The following is a 17909-nucleotide window of genomic DNA, read 5'->3' as shown; positions in this document are numbered from 1 at the left end:
AGTAATAAAATGTCCCAAGCGCTTCATAGGAGATCTAAGGAGGACTTGCATTTATGTAGCCTTTCATGACCACCGGACATTTCATGACCACCGGACAGCCAATGAAATACGTTTGGAGTGTAGTCAATGCAGGAAACGCGGGAAACATGGCAGCCAAAACTGAACACAATATTTTAATGACAAACATAAAGAACCTTATATAGTCTAAGTATAATACTTTTTGCTTTGTACTCAATGCAATATTCTATTTCCTTTCCCCACAACCATCACACACAGCTTGTGCACCTTCAACAAACTATTAACTATTACCCTTGAATCTCTCTTTTTCCATTAACTTAACAGATACACATGGATGGTATAAATATGCCTGGAGTTTGTTAACCTCAAGTGCATAACACTGCACTTGTCCACCTTCATTACACATTAGCCCAGTCACTAATCTAAATAATCTGCAATCTAAAGTGTACGACAACAACAGAATTATCTTCATCCACCATTCTAGTAACATCTACACAGAATTCAAATCAGATTAGTGAGATGGGCCCAAAATTAACAAACGTCATGTTGGGAAACCTTAATAACTACTTAAAGTGATTGTAAATTATACCCCATATAGTGCTTTCCAACAGCTTTGCTCTAACCAGCATCAAACTCACAGGCCTATAAATATGAATTTTGAATAATGAGACAACAGAAGCCATCCTCCAGTATACAGGAATCAATCCAGAACTTAATCAGCGAGTAGCTCACATACATTTTCTTTAACACTCTGTATAAAATGGAATTGGTTCCCGCAGTATTATCAACTTTTAGCTCATTAATATGTTAGCTATATTAACAAGATCATGGCTGATCTGGCCGTGGACTCAGCTCCACTTACCCGCCCGCTCCCCACAACCCTTAATTTCCTTATTGGTTAAAAATCTATCTATCTGTGATTTGAATACATTCAATGAGCTAGCCTCAGCTGCTTCCCTGGGAAGAGAATTCCACAGCTTCACAACCCTCTGGGAGAAGAAATTCCTTCTCAACTCGGTTTTAAATTGGCTCCCCCATATTTTGAGGCTATGCCCCCTAGTTCTAGTCTCCCCAACCAGTGGAAACAACCTCTCTGTCTCTATCTTGTCTATCCCTTACATTATTTTAAATGTTTCTATAAGATCACCCCTCATCCTTCTGAACTCCAACGAGTAAAGACCCAGTCTAATCAATCTATCATCATATGGAAACCCCCTCATCTCCGGAATCAGCCTAGTGAATCGTTTCTGTACCACCTCCAAAGCTAGTATATCCTTCCTCAAGTAAGGTGACCAAAACTGCATGCAGTACTCCAGGTGCGGCCTCACCAATACCCTGTACAGTTGCAGCAGGACCTCCCTGCTTTTGTACTCCATCTCTCTCAATGAAGGCCAACATTCCATTCGCCTTCCTGATTACCTGCTGCACCTGCAAACTAACTTTTTGGGATTCATGCACAAGGACCCCCAGGTCCCTCTGCACCGCAGCATGTTGTAATTTCTCCCCATTCAAATAATATTCCCTTTTACTATTTTTTTTCCCCCAAGGTGGATGACCTCACATTTTCCGACATTGTATTCCATCTGCCAAACCTTAGCCCATTCGCTTAACCTATCTAAATCTCTTTGCAGCCTCTCTGTGTCCTCTACACAACCCGCTTTCCCACTAATCTTTGTGTCATCTGCAAATTTTGTTACACTACACTCTGTCCCCTCTTCCAGGTCATCTATGTATATTGTAAACAGTTGTGGTCCCAGCACCAATCCCTGTGGCACACCACTAACCACCGATTTCCAACCCGAAAAGGACCCATTTATCCCGACTCTCTGCTTTCTGTTGGCCAGCCAATTCTCGATCCATGCTAATACATTTCCTCTGACTCCGCGTACCTTTATCTTCTGCAGTAACCTTTTGTGTGGCACCTTATCGAATGCCTTTTGGAAATCTAAATACACATCCATCGATACACCTCTATCCACCATGCTCGTTATATCCTCAAAGTAAATTAGTTAAATATGATTTCCCCTTCATGAATCCATGTTGCGTCTGCTTGATTGCACTATTCCTGTCGAGATGTCCCGCTATTTCTTCCTTAATGATAGCTTCAAGCATTTTCCCCACTACAGATGTTAAACTAGCCGGCCTATAGTTACCTGCCTTTTGTCTGCCCTCTTTTTTAAACAGAGGCATTACATTAGCTGCTTTCCAATCCACTGGTAACTCCCCAGAGTCCAGAGAAGTTTGGTAGATTATAACGAATGCATCTGCTATAACTTCCGCCATCTCTTTTAATACCCTGGGATGCATTTCATCAGTGTGTGTTTACAGGGAAAAACAGAAAGAAATTCACAAAGGAATATTGGGGAAAGTGTGATCATGATCTGGAAGCTAAGCAATAGATCTACAAGTAACTCTAGCAATTCCCTACATTTGAGGGTACGTCGAGGTAGAAATTGATACGTATTTTGTGCCCATTTTTCTATCTTCTAGGCCGAAGTAAGTTTAAAAAAAACAACATTTCTGTACAGCCACAAGGGCCATGAGCTCTGCCCCGACTCCACATTTGTCGCGATCGACTATCCCCCGCCCCCACAGTAGCCCGCTCCAACCTCCCTACTGAGATTCACTGGGCCACTGCTGGCGAGGCAAGTGGCCGAGCGTTGCTTCCTCAGTGCTAAGTCGGACCCGGATTAAATTTGACCCCGGTGAGACTCAACCAAAACTAAAACTGAGAAGCATTGCTGGAGGAATGTAAAGCATTACCACGATCCATCTTAACCCTAACTCCAATAGTAGAAAACATTCCCAGCTTTAGCACTGTCATTCTTACATTGATAAGAGGCAAAATCTATTAAATGGACTTTCACAAAATCAACAGTAAAGAGTTTTCTGCAGAGCTGTATCTGAATACATCTTCAGTCAAGCTCTTTAGTTTAAGATATTTGGGGTAAGTTTTACAAATTAACATTATCAGTGCAGCATTTGCATGGCAGCAGTGTATATTGAGAATTTAGATGCGAAGATCAGTGTCCCTCACATGATTTTCCATCCACAAAAATGAATGGAAGGAAAGTCATGTGAGGTACACTCTGCACCCAAATCCTGGACGTGCACTCTTGCCACATAAAGCTCTGTGCTGGGAGAGCTGATTTGTGAAATCTAAACCACCGCCTCCACAATCACTAATGCAGATTGTCAGCATTCCTCCACTGGCTCCGGTTTCATGTTTATTGCATACTTGAAATAACTGGACAACAACTAGAGCTGTCAAGAGACGAAGCCCGAGTCCAAACTCCCCTGAGCCCCTGGCAGAAAGTAGGAATGCTTTACCGTGAGCCTTTGCCCACTGCAGGTTTCGGGCCAGCGATTCAGCACAGCAGCCTGATGAATGGATCGGGTCGGTCAAGGCTCTCTTCTCACATAGGCTGCTGCGAATTTCCAGAGCTTGCTTTCCTTTAGTGAGGTCACATTTTCCCATATCTGCAAGTTAAAATATCAGCATTACGTTATGAGAAAATAAACTGCCAAAAATCTATAATAAAATCTTTAAATGCTGGAAATAAGTAGCAGAACAGCCAGCATCTGGAAAGATAAGGTACCATTTTTGGTAGAAATCTTTCATCTGAACTAGAAAGAGGAGGTTGGTGAGTTTAATAATGAAAAATAATTGATAATCTTCAAATAAGCTGTGTTTGGGAAAATGTTGGAGTCCATTATTAAAGAAGCAGTAGCAGGACATTTGGAAAAGCAAAATTTGGTCAGGCAGAGTCAGCATGGATTTATGAAGGGGAAGTCATGTTTGACAAATTTGCTGGAATGCTCCGAGAATGTAACGAACAGGGTGGATAAAGGGGAACAGAGTGGATGTAGTGTATTTGGACATCCAGTAGGCATTGGACAAGGTGCCACATAAAAGGTTACTGCACAGGATAAAAGTTCACAGGTTGGGGGTAATATATTAGCGTGGATGGAGGATTGGCTAACAAACAGAAAACAGAGTCGGGATAAATGGTTCATTCTCGGGTTGGCGGTCAGTAACTAGTGGGGTGTATTAACGACTTGGAAGAAGGGACCGAGTGTAATGTAGCCAAGTTTGCTGATGATACAAAGATGGGAGGAAAAGCAATGTGCGAGGTGGACAAAAAAATCTGCAAAAGGACATAGACAGGCTAAGTGAGTAGGCAAAAAATTGGCTGATGGAGTATAATGTTGGAAAGTGTGAGGTCATGCACTTTGGCAAAAAAAAATCAAAGAGCATGTTATTATTTAAATGGAGAAAGATTGCAAAGTGCTGCAGTACAGCGGGACCTGGGGGTAATTGTGCATGAAACACAAAAAGTTAGAATGCAGGTACAGCAAAGCCAATGGAATCTTGGCCTTTATTGCAAAGGGGATGGAATATAAAAGCAGGGAAGTCTTGCTACAGTTATACAGGATATTGGTGAGGCCACACCTGGAATACTGTGTGCAGTTTTGGTTTCCCTATTTACGAAAGGATATACTTGCTTTGGAGGCAATTCAGAGAAGGTTCACTAGGTTGATTCCGGAGATGAGGGGGTTGACTTATGAGGAAAGGTTGAGTAGGCTGGGCCTCTACTCATTGGAATTCAGAAGAATGAGAGGTGATCTTATCGAAACGTATAAGATTATGAGGGGGCTTGACGAGGTGGATGCAGAGAGAATGTTTCCACTGATAGGGGAGACTAGAACTCATCAATATCATCATCATAGGCAGTCCCTCGAAATCGAGGAAGACTTGCTTAACATGAGTTCTTAGGTGGCTCTCTGGTCCAATATGAGAACCACAGTCCCTGTCACAGGTGAGACGATAGTCGTTGAGGGAAAGGGTGGGTGGGACTGGTTTGCCGCATGCTCTTTCTGTTGCCTGCGCTTGATTTCTGCATGCTCTCGGCGACGAGACTCAAGGATCTCAGCGCCCACCTGGATGCACTTTCTCCATTTTGGGCAGGGACTCCCAAGTGCCAGTGGGGATTTTGCACTTTATCAGGGAGGCTTTGAGGGTGTCCTTCTAATGTTTCTGCTGCCCACCTTTGGCTTGTTTGCCGTGAAGGAGTTTCGAGTAGAGCGCTTGCTTTGGGAGTCTCGTGTCTGGCATGCAGACAATGTGGCCTGCCCAGCAGAGCTGATCAAGTGTGGTCAATGCTTCAATGTTCAAGATGTTGACCTGGTCGAGGATGCTAACGTTGGCGCGTCTGTCCTCCCAGGGGATTTATAGGATCTTGCGGAGACTAGAAGGCATAATCTTAGAATAAGGGGTCGCCCATATAAAACTGAGATGAGGAAAAATTTCTTTTCTGAGGGTTGTAAATCTGTGGAATTCACTGCCTCAGAGAGCTGTGGAAGCTGGGACATTGAATACATTTAAGACAGAAAGAGAGAGTTTTTTAAACGATGAGGGAATAAGGGGTTATGGGGAGCTGGCAGAGAAGTGGACCCGAGTCCATGATCGGATCAGCCATGATCGTATTAAATGGCGGAGCAGGCTCGAGGGGCCGTATGGCCTACTCTTGCTCCTAATTCTTATGTTCTTATAAGCTGCACTTCACAGTTTTAAACCTATTATTTTTCAAAGGTCACCTTTAGGAAGCTGTTGCTACTATCATTTTGATATAGGGCTGGTATTTTAAACTCTACCAACTGAAGGTTCAAGTCCAATACGTTCTTAGTTATTGCAACCTCATTCTGTTGAAATGAGGACACACCACACCATCACATAGAAGTTGTTCTTTGCCAGGACCTCATAACCATGGAGCGTCTTCCCTCTTGCAATCTTCCCTTCCACCTACAATCTAAAACTTGGTGCCATCTAATCACAACTTCCTCACTTGCTTCCAGTAGCCACTGAGATCTGGGGTGGGGAGTGGGGGGGGCGGGGGGGAATTCTATTCTCCGAGTCAAGACTTCCACCCACCCCTCCATATCGACCCCTGCCCCGATGCACATTCCTGGGCAGGTGCTCAGTATATATGCCCAGCAGCTCAGGCCAGTGCAAAGGCAGAGATGATCATGCCACCGCGGTAGCGCCCAAAGACTGGAAGGAAAGCTTCCACTGAAGGTTTTGGGTGAGCCCAAAACCATCAGCAGGTATCAAGAGGATCGAGAGGCCCATAAAAAGGGCTCGGCTGTCGGAGGAGCCAGCTGGTGCAGGGACAAAAAGTTTAAAAAAATTCAAAATCGAAGTGTGACATCACAGCCAAGCAGCTAAGTGATTGGCTGGTGGATTGGTGAGTATTTTTCTTTTTCCTTTCAGTAGAAAACCTTTGGCATTGACGTAACTAGCATCTGACAATAAATATATGTAATCTTTATTATCTAAGGAGAGCCAGTTAATTAAATCGGCTGTTTGCCAAATAGTGGGTGGGTGTGTTGTGCTAAGGTTTAGAGTTTAGTTCTACTTGATAGTTGCGAGTGTAACTAGAGGGATGGCAGGGCAGCTCAGTCCCATGGATTGCGCATCCTGTGGCATGTGGGAAGTCCCGGATACTTCGCGCAGCCGGGACGGCCATGTGTGCAGGAGGTGTCTCCAACTGTACCAACTCGAGCGCCGTGTTTTGGAGCTTGAGCAGCAGCTGGGGTCACTGCGGTGCATCCGTGAGACTGAGAGCAACGTGGATAGTACGTTTCCAGAGGCACTCACCCCACAGCTTAAGAGTGTGCAGGCAGATTGGGATTGGGTGACCCCTGGACAGAAGAGGAGGACCAGGCAGGTAGTACAGGAGTCCTCTGAGTCCACCTCACTCTCCAACCGGTACTCTGTTCTGGTGGGGGCAATGGTGGCTCTGGGGAGTACAGCCAGAGTCAAGCCCATGGCACCATGGGTGGCTCAGCTGCATCGGGGTGGGGGGGGGGAGGGGGGGGGGAAAGAATGGAAGAGCTATGGTGGTAGGGGATTCACTCGTCAGGGGAGCAGACAGGCGTTTCTGCGGCTGCAGACGTGACTCCAGTATGGTATGTTACCTCCCTGGTGCGAGGGTCAAGGATGCAGGGCATTCTGGGGGGAGAGGGTGAACAGCCAGAGGTCGTGGTCCACATCGGTACCAATGACATAGGTAGGAAGAGGGATGAGGTCCTGCAGGCAGAGTTATGGAGGTAGAAGAGAGATTAAAAAGCAGGACCTCAAAAAGGTAGAAATCTCCAGTGCCACGAGCTAGTGAATACAGAAATAGGAGGATAGGGCAGATGAATACGTCGCTGGAGAGATGGTGCAGGCGGGAGGGCTTTAGTTTCCTGAGGCATTGGGACCGCTTCTGGGGGAGGTGGGACCTGTACAAGCTGGACGGATTGCACCTCAACAGAGCTGGGACCAATATCCTCGCGGTGGGGTTTGCTAGTGCTGTTGGGGAGGGTTCAAACTAGCTTGGCAGGGGGATGGGAACCTGAAAATAGATTCAGTTGGGAGGGGAGTAAAGCTGGAATTAGATAGCAAAAATAAAGAAAGTGAGTTTGAAGGAGAAAGGAAACAAGCAGGTAAAAAGGCTAAAAAGAAACAAACTTAAAAGCACTTTGTCTAAATGTACATAGCATTTGTAACAAAATAGATAAGTTGACGGCACAAATTGAGACAAATGGGTATGATCTGATAGCCATTATAGAGACGTGGTTGCAAGGTGACCAGGACTGGGATTTAAATATTCAGGGGTACTTGACAATCCGGAAGGACAGACAGAAAGGAAAAGGAGGTGGGGTAATTCTATTGATAAAGGATGGAAACACTGCAATAGTAAGAAACAATTTTGGCTCAAATGATGAGGATGGTGAAACAGTTTGGGTGGAGATAAGGAACAATAAGGGGAAAAAGTCACCGGTGGGCGTAGTCTATAGCCCCCCCCCTAACAATAGCAACTCTGTTGGTCGGCGTATAAACCAGGAAATAGTGGGAACTTGTAAAAAGGGAACAGCAATAATCATGGGTGATTTTAACCTCCATATTGATTGGAGAAATGAAATTGGTCAGGGTAGCCTTGAGGAGAAGTTCATAGAGTGTGTAAGGGACGGGTTCCTTGAGCAGTATGTAACGGAACCAACCAGCGGCAGGCTATCTTAGATCTGGTCCTGTGTAATGAGACAGGATTAATAAACAATCTCCTAGTAAAGGATCCCCTCGGAATGAGTAATCATAACATGATTGAATTTGAAATCCAGATGAAGGGTGAGAAAGTTGGATCTCTAACCAGCGTACGAAGCTTAAATAAAGGAGACTATGAAGGTATGAGGGCAGCGTTTGGTAAAGTGGACTGGGAAAATAGATTAAAGTGTAGGACGATTGATGAACAGTGGTGTACATTTAAGGAGATATTTCACAACTCTCAAGAAAAATATATTCCAGTGAAGAGGAAAGGGTGTAAGAGAAAAGATAGCCATCCGTGGCTAACTAACGAAATTAAGGATGGTATCCAATTAAAAAGAAGGGCATACAAAGGGGCCAAAACTACTGGGAGGACAGAAGACTGGGAAACTTTTAAAAGCCAGCAAACAACGAATAAAAAAATGATTAAGAAAGGGAAGATAGACTATGAAAGTAAACTAGCACAAAATATAAAAACAGATAGCAAGAGTTTCTATAGGAATATAAAAAGGAAAAGAGTGGCTAAAGTAAATGTTGGCCCCTTAGAGGACGAGACCGGGGAATTAGTGATGGGGAACATGGAGATGGCAGAAACTCTGAACAAATATTTTGGATCAGTCTTTGCGGCAGAGGACACTAACAATATTCCAACAATGGATAGCCAAGGGGCTATGGAGGGGAGGAACACGATCACAATCACTAAGGAAGTAGTACTCAGTAAAATAATGGGACTAAAGGCAGATAAATCCCCTGGACCTGCTATGGTTTTAAGAGAAGTAGCGGCAGGGATTGTGGATGCATTGGTTGTAATTTACCAAAATTCCCTGGATTTTGGGCAGGTCCCAGCAGATTGGAAAACTGCAAATATAACGCCCCTATTTAAAAAAGGAGGCAGACAAAAAGCAGGAAACTATAGACCAGTTAGCCTAACATCTGTGGTTGGGAAAATATTGGAGTCCATTATTAAAGTAGCAGTAGCAGGACATTTGGAAAAGCAAAATTCAGTCAGGCAGAGTCAGCATGGATTTATGAAGGGGAACTCATGTTTGACAAATTTGCTGGAGTTCTTTGAGGATGTAATGAACAGGGTGGATAAAGGGGAACCAGTGGATGTGGTGTATTTGACAAGGTGCCACATAAAAGGTTATTGCACAAGATAAAAGTTCATGGGGTTGGAGGTAATATATTAGCATGGAGAGAGGATTGCCTAACTAACAGAAAATAGAGAGTCGGGATAAATGGTTCATTCTCGGGTTGGCAACCATTAACTAGTGGGGTGCCGCAGGGATCAGTGCTGGGACCCCAACTATTTACAATCTATATTAACGACTTGGAAGAAGGGACTGCGTAGCCAAGTTTGCTGACGATACAAAGATGGGAGGAAAAGCAATGTGTGAGGAGGACACAAACAATCTGCGAAAGGACAAAGGCAGGCTAAGTGAGTGGGCAAAAATTTGGCAGATGGGAGTATAATGTTGGAAAGTGTGAGGTCATGCACTTTGGCAGGAAAAAAATCAAAGAGCAAGTTATTATTTAAATGGAGAAAGATTGCAAAGTGCCGCAGTATAGCGGGACCTGGGGGTACTTGTGCATGAAACGCAAAAGGATAGTCTGCAGGTACAACAAGTGATCAGGAAGGCCAATCTTGGCCTTTATTGCAAAGGGGATGGAGTATAATAGCAGGGAAGTCTTGCTACAGTTATATAAGGTATTAGTGAGGCCACAACTGGAATACTGCGTGCAGTTTTGGTTTCCATATTTACGTTGGATATACTTGCTTTGGAGGCAGTTCAGAGAAGGTTCACTAGGTTGATTCCGGGGATGAGGGGGTTGACTTATGAGGAAAGGTTGAATAGGTTGGGTCTCTACTCATTGGAATTCAGAAGAATGAGAGGTGATCTTATCGAAACGTCTAAGATTATGAGGGGTCTTGACAAGATGGATGCAGAGAAGATGTTTCCACTGATGGGGGAGACTAGAACTAGAGGGCATGATCTTAGAATAAGGGGTCGCCTATTTAAAACAGAAATGAGGAGAAATTTCTTCTCTCAGAGGGTTGTAAATCTGTGGAATTCGCTGCCTCAGAGAGCTGTGGAAGCTGGGTCATTGAATCAATTTAAGACAGAAATAGGCAGTTTCTTGAATGATAAGGGGATAAGGGGTTATGGGGAGCAGGCGGGGAAGTGGAGCTGAGTCCATGATCAGATCAACGATGATCTTATTGAATGGCGGAGAAGGCTCGAGGGCCTACTTCTGTTCCTATTTCTTATGTTCTTATATATGTCCCTGGGGCCAGCTGGAGAGACAGGAGGTGGCGGCTGGCCTCACCACTTGAATGTTCCAACATTCTTGATTGAAACGCTGCTGACTTCATTCAAGATCCCAGGGGAGATTATCCTCCCTAGTTTTTATTTTACCTTAGATATAAAATGCAAATTAAATGTATATCTATTGATCCATTTTCACCAATCATCTACATCTGCGTGTAACTATGCAGACAGCTGCTTCACTATGACTACAAACATGATCTTTTCAGTGCAGTCATTAGAATCAATTAATTATTTTGGTGGATTGGATGGTGCAGTGCCTGGAGTATATATTTAAATAGAGCCTATTCTGACAGGATGAAAGTTTCTTCTCTCTGCTAAAGGTTAAGTTCTTGGACAGTATCAACCATCGTTCTGATGGATCTCCATGATTTGGAACAATTTGTCATAAAATTGGGAACTTAACTTTGAAAAACAATTACGATTGTTCGTGTGGTAAATGGAAATGATCACACTGATATAGCTAAGTATTATGCAAACACAGCATGGTACCACAATCGACAAGTTAATGGATGACTAAACAATCTGTTTTTGGTGCTGGTTGAGGGAGGAATGTTGGCCAAGGGAGGAATATCAGCCAAGATAACTCTGTGGTCTCCTTTGAATAGTGTCATGCCACCACGCCTGCAGGCAGAGTCCCTGGTTAGTGTATCCTTTGAAAGATGGCATCTCTAACAATGCATCAGGCCCCTGAAGTGTCAACCTAGCCTATGTGCTCAATTCTGGAGTGGAGCTTGAACCCGCAACCATCTGATTCAGAAGGCAAGAGAGGTGTGAACTGTGTGGATTTCACACTCGTGTGGTTTGGAGACTCAAACATGGCAATCGGTGTTCATGTGTATCAAATATGCAGTTGACAAAAAGAGCGTACCTAGTCTAGTCCTCAAAACAAAGCAGTTACCTTCTGCAACTCTGTCAAGCAACACCGTGATCTTTTCATCCTCCAGCAGACGTCCCTTCAGAAATTTCATGAAAATACCATTTGCTAATCCAAAATGCTGAATTTCAAAGGCTTCTGCCCCTTGACATCTTCAAATGGAGAAAAGAAACATTTTACACGTATAATCTTTGAAAAATTCTTCCCTTCCCTTTCATCACTTATATCAGTTAAACAGTGACATTAACGGAAGCTTGGTATCTGCCCACTCTCTTGGTCTAGCAATGAATGTGACGCTAAAGATGTTATTTAAATGCAAGTTGTTGTTTCTCTCCTTTTATTTCTGTTTCTCTCTCTTTGATGTTCCTCTGACCCTCCTCCACTTCCACTTCTTGTTCGTCCCCCTCATTTTTATCTCTTTTCTCAATTTTTGTGTTTCCCTTGTCTCTCTCTCTCTCTCAGGTTTTTTCTCTTTCTTACATCAGTCTATTTTCTTTTCACTCTACTTCTTGAAGCATTGATATTGTCAGATGGAGAGCAGCATGGGGACGCTGAGGAAGCCCAAAATTGGACATCTCGACAAGCCAGGGAGCAGGACTCACAAAGAGAACAAAGGACAGGAGAGAGAGAATGAGAGAGAAAGGGAAGAGAGAGAGAAGGGGGATGAGCCCTTCAAAGGGAACAGTGAATTCTCTTCTCTTAGGCAGTCCCTCGGAGTCGAGGATGACTTGCAATGATAGTAAGACTTTCAATAACAGGGAACTGGAGCAAGACCTTCAAAGAACAGGCAATCAAAGAACAGAGGTCGCAGTGGCATCTTTAAAAGCAGCAAAAAATTGAAAAGTTGACTCCTGTCAAACTTTAATCGAGACTGTCCTGATCGCCCGGTTGGTAGTTGTGCCACCAGATGATCTACACATCCTCAGAGAAAAGGAGAAAAGGTCAGAAGATGACTCACCCTATTCTACTGTCATGCTTAATAGCTGGTGATGTGGAAGCAAATTTCTTGCTCACCTCCCAACCAAATATGATACACAATGCAAGTGAGAAAATGTACAATATGCAACTAATTGCACAATCCCAAGGTTGCAGTGGAGCGCCAAGCTCATGGGGCATGCGGTCAGAGAATCTCGTCACCAATCTTACAATGGGAGCCTCAAAGAGGCGTTAGGCCCCTTATTTGCATATGCAAAGGCCCAACGCCTGTTCCAGGTGTAATCATCGCATGACGATTCTTTGGCCTTTACCAATATGGCACACTTCCGGCTCGTAATGAGCATACGTTTCCTGCCCGCCATATTGGAAGCTTTTAGAACATAAGAAATAGGAGCAGGATTAGGCCCTTGAGCCTGCTCCGCCTTTCAATAAGATCATGGCTGATCTGATCATTGACTCAGCTCCACTTCCCCGCCCGCTCCCCATAACCCCTTATCGTTTAAGAAACAGTCTATTTCTGTCTTAAATTTATTCAATGTCCCAGCTTCCACAGCTCTCTGAGGCAGCAAATTCCACAGAGTTACAACTCTCAGAGAAGAAATTATCCTCATCTCTGTTTTAAATGAGCGGCCCCTTATTCTAAGATTATGCCCTCTAATTCTAGTCTCCCCCATCAGTGGAAACATCCTCTCTGCATCCACCTTGTCAAGGCCCCTCATAATCTTAATATGTTTCGATAAGATCACCTCTCATTCTTCTGAATTCCAATGAGTAGAGGCCCAACTTATTCAAGCCCCTCATCCCCGGAATCAATCTAGTGAACCTTTTCTGAACTGCCTCCAAAGCAAGTATATCCTTTGGTAAATATGGAAACCAAAACTGCACGCAGTATTCCAGGTGTGGCCTCACCAATACCTTGTATAGCTGTAGCAAGACTTTCCTGCTTTTATACTCCGTTCCCTTTGCAATAAAGACCAAGAAACCATTGGCCTTCCTGATCACTTGCTGTACTGCATACTATCCTTTTGTGTTTCATGCACAAGTACCCCCAAGTCCCGCTGTACTGCGGCACTTTGCAATCTTTCTCCATTTAAATAATAACTTGCTGTTTGATTTTTTCTGCCAAAGTGCATGACCTCACACTTTCCAACATTATACTCCATCTGCCAAATTTTTGCCCACTCACTTAGCCTGTCTATGTCCTTTTGCAGATTTTTTTGTGTCCTCCTCACACATTGCTTTTCCTCCCATCTTTGTATCATCAGCAAACTTGGCTACGTTACACTCAGTCCCTTCTTCCAAGTCGTTAATATAGATTGTAAATAGTTGGCACCTGAAAAACGAGCGCTGTGCAGCATAATTTCTAGGCCCTTATGTGTTCAACACCTCTATCCTCATAAATATTAGCAAAATACAACATGATAGTGTCTATTGTTTTTCTCGAAACAGAAATAATAAAAACTGAATTTCAGACAACACCATTATTTTTTTCAGATGTGTGTACTATTTTCACACACTATAGATTTCTATCATCATCATATTTTATAAATACAATATCACAACATTTGCAAAATAGAATTGCAACAGGAAGTCTGTTTCCAGACCATGGCTGCTTCTAATTTGCCATGTTTAATTATCCAAGAATAAACAAACAATTGAGACTTATTTAGAGCTTGGGTGCTTTCACTTTAATTTGCCTAAATCTAGCAATTTCAATGACTAAGTCAACACGAATCTCTACATAGTTAATGGAACAGAATCCTTCGTCAGGACGGACAGCAAAATGCTTACGTTGCGTATCCAAACACAATATTGGCTGTAACTCTTAAGGCCTCCATATTTGGAATGGTGTCATCATGCACATTCCTGCAAACACAGAATCAGGTAGTTCATTCTTTGCAGTACATTATAACCACATTCACACCTCTCAGTGCACTAAACTCTCATTCATCACTCACACATACATTATACTCACATTCATTCCTCACACTGCATTATACGCACATTAACCTCTCTCAGTACAGTATGCCCACATTCTCCTACTTCACTGGTCTTATTGCGGGCCCAGTTCAGATCAGTTAATTCAGCACAGGCCAAGAATTGAGAGGCGTTCCTGGTCTTTATGGCACCAAACCATAGTGATGCATTTATTCACTAAGTACCCATGGAACTCTCCATTCCCCTTTTTTAGCCTCTCGGTGCCACAGATTCTCCTCAGTCGAGTGGGAAGGTGGGTGATCTCCTCTCAACTACTGCAATGCTACTCTGACACTGCCATGTATGATTTGGGATAACTCTCACTTTTAACTTTTCCTCCCGTGGCCTCTGCTCAACACAACATCTCCTTGTGGAAACATGGCTGAGACTGCGATCTCAGGACATGGATTACTGTAAATACAAATGCACAACTTATCACTTCATGGCCCAGTGAGTTTGGCTGACAGAAATGTGAAATAAAATGAGTAAAGCTATTTGTAAAAGAACAAACATTGCTATTTAAAGAAAAAAAATGTTTCTTCTACTTCTTTGCAAATAGATTAACACTTCTATAAAATGGTGAAAGGTTGCTAACATTACAGTTGTATCTACACCAATAGGGTTGGTCTCTTACTCCCATCCCAGTCCCAACTAACTCAGTATGAGAGCTGTTTGGCTGTCACTGTCTAACTGACCTTGGGATGGCTCCAAAGATGGAGATGTAATGTATGAACGTTTGTAGAGCTGTTGAGTTGGGAGTGGCTTAGCCAGTCACGTGATGTTCACAAGACTCAATAAAACCCCAGCTGGTTGGGTTCGGGGGATCCACGATTAGGCAGGTGGCTGTGAGCCTGGTGGATGAACTGGTAATGTGTAGTGTGATTATTAAACCTTTTGCTAATAAACCAATTAGTTCTTAATAGCAATGTGTTGCTATGAATTCTTAAGCAAAGAATCCATGAAGCAAATACATTACAGAGATCAACAGATGGAAGCTTACAATGGAAGCAGTATATTTAGTCCTATTAAATGAAATATGGTGCAAGTTTCACTGGTTGTTACCTTTTCCGGCACATGTCTAGCAGGAAGACATTCAATCCCGTCTCCTTCTCTTGCATTAGCTTTAGGATGCTCTGCACACACAAGCAATTTGCTGACCTATAGGGATTCGGAGCATTAATCGGCACCATAAAACTGTTTCCATAATTTTCGTATCCGTGTCCAGCATAGTACAACAAACCTGGAATAATTAACCCAGACATACATTAAGTCAAACACAGTGATCACTATGAACAGACACATTCATTGGGCACCAGGCAGAAAAGAAAGCTTGGATTACTTTTTGAGGCCTTCCTAGCTTTGCTGCCTGCCCTTCTCAGATTTTCTGATCTGAGGAAGCTGCAGGCATTAAGGACTACCAGCAACTCATTTGCGCACACCTGAAAGAGGGTGCCGGCCCAGTGTACCTGGATTAAAATTGGGTGGGATGCCCCAGCAGCCCACTGCCATGCTATTTTCATGGCTGACTGATAGTTGTGTCTGCTACTGCTCCAAATACAAGCAATCAGCTCCCCGCCTTGGTGGAGCCCAGGAAGGTCCAAAGTTTGCTCCCTGATCTATGCTGTTAGGTAATCTCAACCAGGGTATTTTTTGGGTTGCCTCATCTTCATGGAGACCCGAGCTCCTGCTCCTAATCAATTTCCAGTGATTCCTGCTAGAAAACCCAGGTGAGAACAGGAGCTCAGCTGTGATGACCCATAGTCAAAAAGCCCACATGCAGTCACTCAAAGAGCGAGGTACCAGAGGGTGAATGGTGAACAGAAATAACAGAATAAAAAAAATGGAGAAAGGGAAAAAAAACATACATATGCTTTAACCTGTAGGGATAGAAATTGACCTTTGTCTGAAACGGGATGCACCCTCCGTTTTTTTAAGTTTTGCCGTCGATATTCGGCACTTTGTAGTTTTTTGGGCTCGGGGCAGAAGTCATGGCAACTGAGGGGCAGAAGTGCCCTTGCAGCGGGTCTGCCGCCCCAACCAGACATCAGCGCCGCACTGATGACATCACAATGTCGCTCCTCTTCAATTAAAGGGGACACTGGGCCACCAGGGAGGGTTTCGGCTGGGCCAGCGGCCTGACACCCAAGAGGGGGTGCCAGGCTGCCTGTTGGCGACCCAGCCGAACCCGGGGGGCATAATTGAAGGGCTACCCATCTCCCCTAACAGCAATTACCTCAATGCACACTCTAAAACTCCTTCCTCCACTTCCACATCTCTTACTTCAGCTCTTCTATGCCACTTGGCACACACTCAGCTGCAAGCCTTCCCTTCATGGACTCAATCGTGTCGGAAGAGTAAATGGCCGCAAGAAGCAGGCCACCGAAGTGGGCATCCTTAACTTAAAACACGGCCGGCCTACAATCAGAAGGCCATGGAGCTCATGGGACGTCACAATGCACTTGATAAAATCAAGGGAGCAGGTCAGGTGCAGGGTTAGTGACTGGACACTTCCACGGTCATTGTGGCATCCCACAGTCTTAAGCTTACACCACCTTCTTTGTATTGTTAATCCCAAGACACATAATGCTCACAGATAGGGCTGGATTTTCCACTGCTGGTTGCCTCTGTTTTCGCCTCGGAGGGGCAGCAAGGGCGGCATCGAACTCTTCTGGGCGGGCGGCCAGTTTCCAGCACCCCACCGGGGTTTCGGGGCCAGTTTCATGGGGGCACGGAGCATTAAACCCGGAAGAGGCGAGCCGGTGTGCAATGCCTCTAGTTGCGACCCCGGCTGAACTATTGACTCCCGCCCAGCCCATAACACCCCGCAGTGCACCCTGGTGGAAACGCCAGTGAAGGCAGGCGTAGCGGCTGCAGTGAGGTAAGTAATGTCGACCTCAGGTAAGCGTGATTGCTTTTCTTATTTTTTTGCGATTTATGTTGTGGTGGCGTGGGCTACGTATTGGGAATGTTTTTGGTGGGTTTTTTTTCAGTGTTTTTTTTCTCCCAGACCTCTCAGAGTGCTCCCAGGCCGGCTTTTTAGCTCGGGATTTTCACATGCTCAGCCGGCCTAGTGCCCTAAGAGAGGTGTGAGACCTATCTTACTGCTCCGCCCCACACTCAGGGTCCAGCTGCTCAATTTTGGTGACTGAGATATAAACACTTTGCAGGCGGTATCAGGACCGCACCACCGTCATTAACACCCCGAAATCCTAAAAGCCGAAAAGCCAGCCCATACTTAACTAGTATGCTTCTTTCCTGGAGATCACCACAGCAAGGCCCAGGAAGAGGAAGAGGAAGATGATGAGGATGAGAAATAACAAAAACAAAGACACAACTACTTCTTTGTGAACTATGATGATGAAGAGATGATGTATTTGGACTCACACACACACACACACACACACACACACACACACACACACATACACATACACCACGTTCCTGCAGGGACTTCCTGCTTCACCTTTCTCTCCTCAAACCCCTTAAATTCACCCCCTACATCAACTGCATTCACACTCCCAAGCACCTTTCCAGCAGAGGCTAAGGAGTTGTGGAACCCAAAACTCAAGGGAGTGTGCCTGAAAAGGATGTTCCGAGGAACATATCTCGATGCAGGCTCTGAAGTCAGTCCCCAAGGATGTGAGGAAACTGCATCCAAAGTGTCAGCCTTGACACTTTCACCTCCAAG

The 17909-nt window shown here is 44.4% G+C and overlaps 1 protein-coding gene across 4 annotated transcripts in view; it reads right to left on the bottom strand.

Moving 5' to 3' along the window:
* The window catches only part of LOC139239187 (mucosa-associated lymphoid tissue lymphoma translocation protein 1-like), a 237785-nt gene that overhangs the window by 42452 nt on the left and 177424 nt on the right, over positions 1-17909 (bottom strand). For all 4 annotated transcript variants that reach the window (XM_070867826.1, XM_070867851.1, XM_070867835.1 and 1 more), the window contains 4 exons: positions 15284-15461; positions 14036-14110; positions 11333-11460; positions 3349-3498 (listed from right to left, as the gene is read on the bottom strand). In XM_070867826.1, coding sequence (XP_070723927.1) covers positions 3349-3498; positions 11333-11460; positions 14036-14110; positions 15284-15461 — 531 coding nt within the window. The remainder of the gene's footprint in view (positions 1-3348; positions 3499-11332; positions 11461-14035; positions 14111-15283; positions 15462-17909) is intronic.

This window comes from Pristiophorus japonicus, chromosome 2 (genome assembly GCF_044704955.1).
Source record: "Pristiophorus japonicus isolate sPriJap1 chromosome 2, sPriJap1.hap1, whole genome shotgun sequence".
NCBI lineage: Eukaryota > Metazoa > Chordata > Chondrichthyes > Pristiophoridae > Pristiophorus > Pristiophorus japonicus.
The sequence above is the reverse complement of the archived record's forward strand: the minus strand, read 5'-3'. Positions and strand labels throughout refer to the sequence as shown.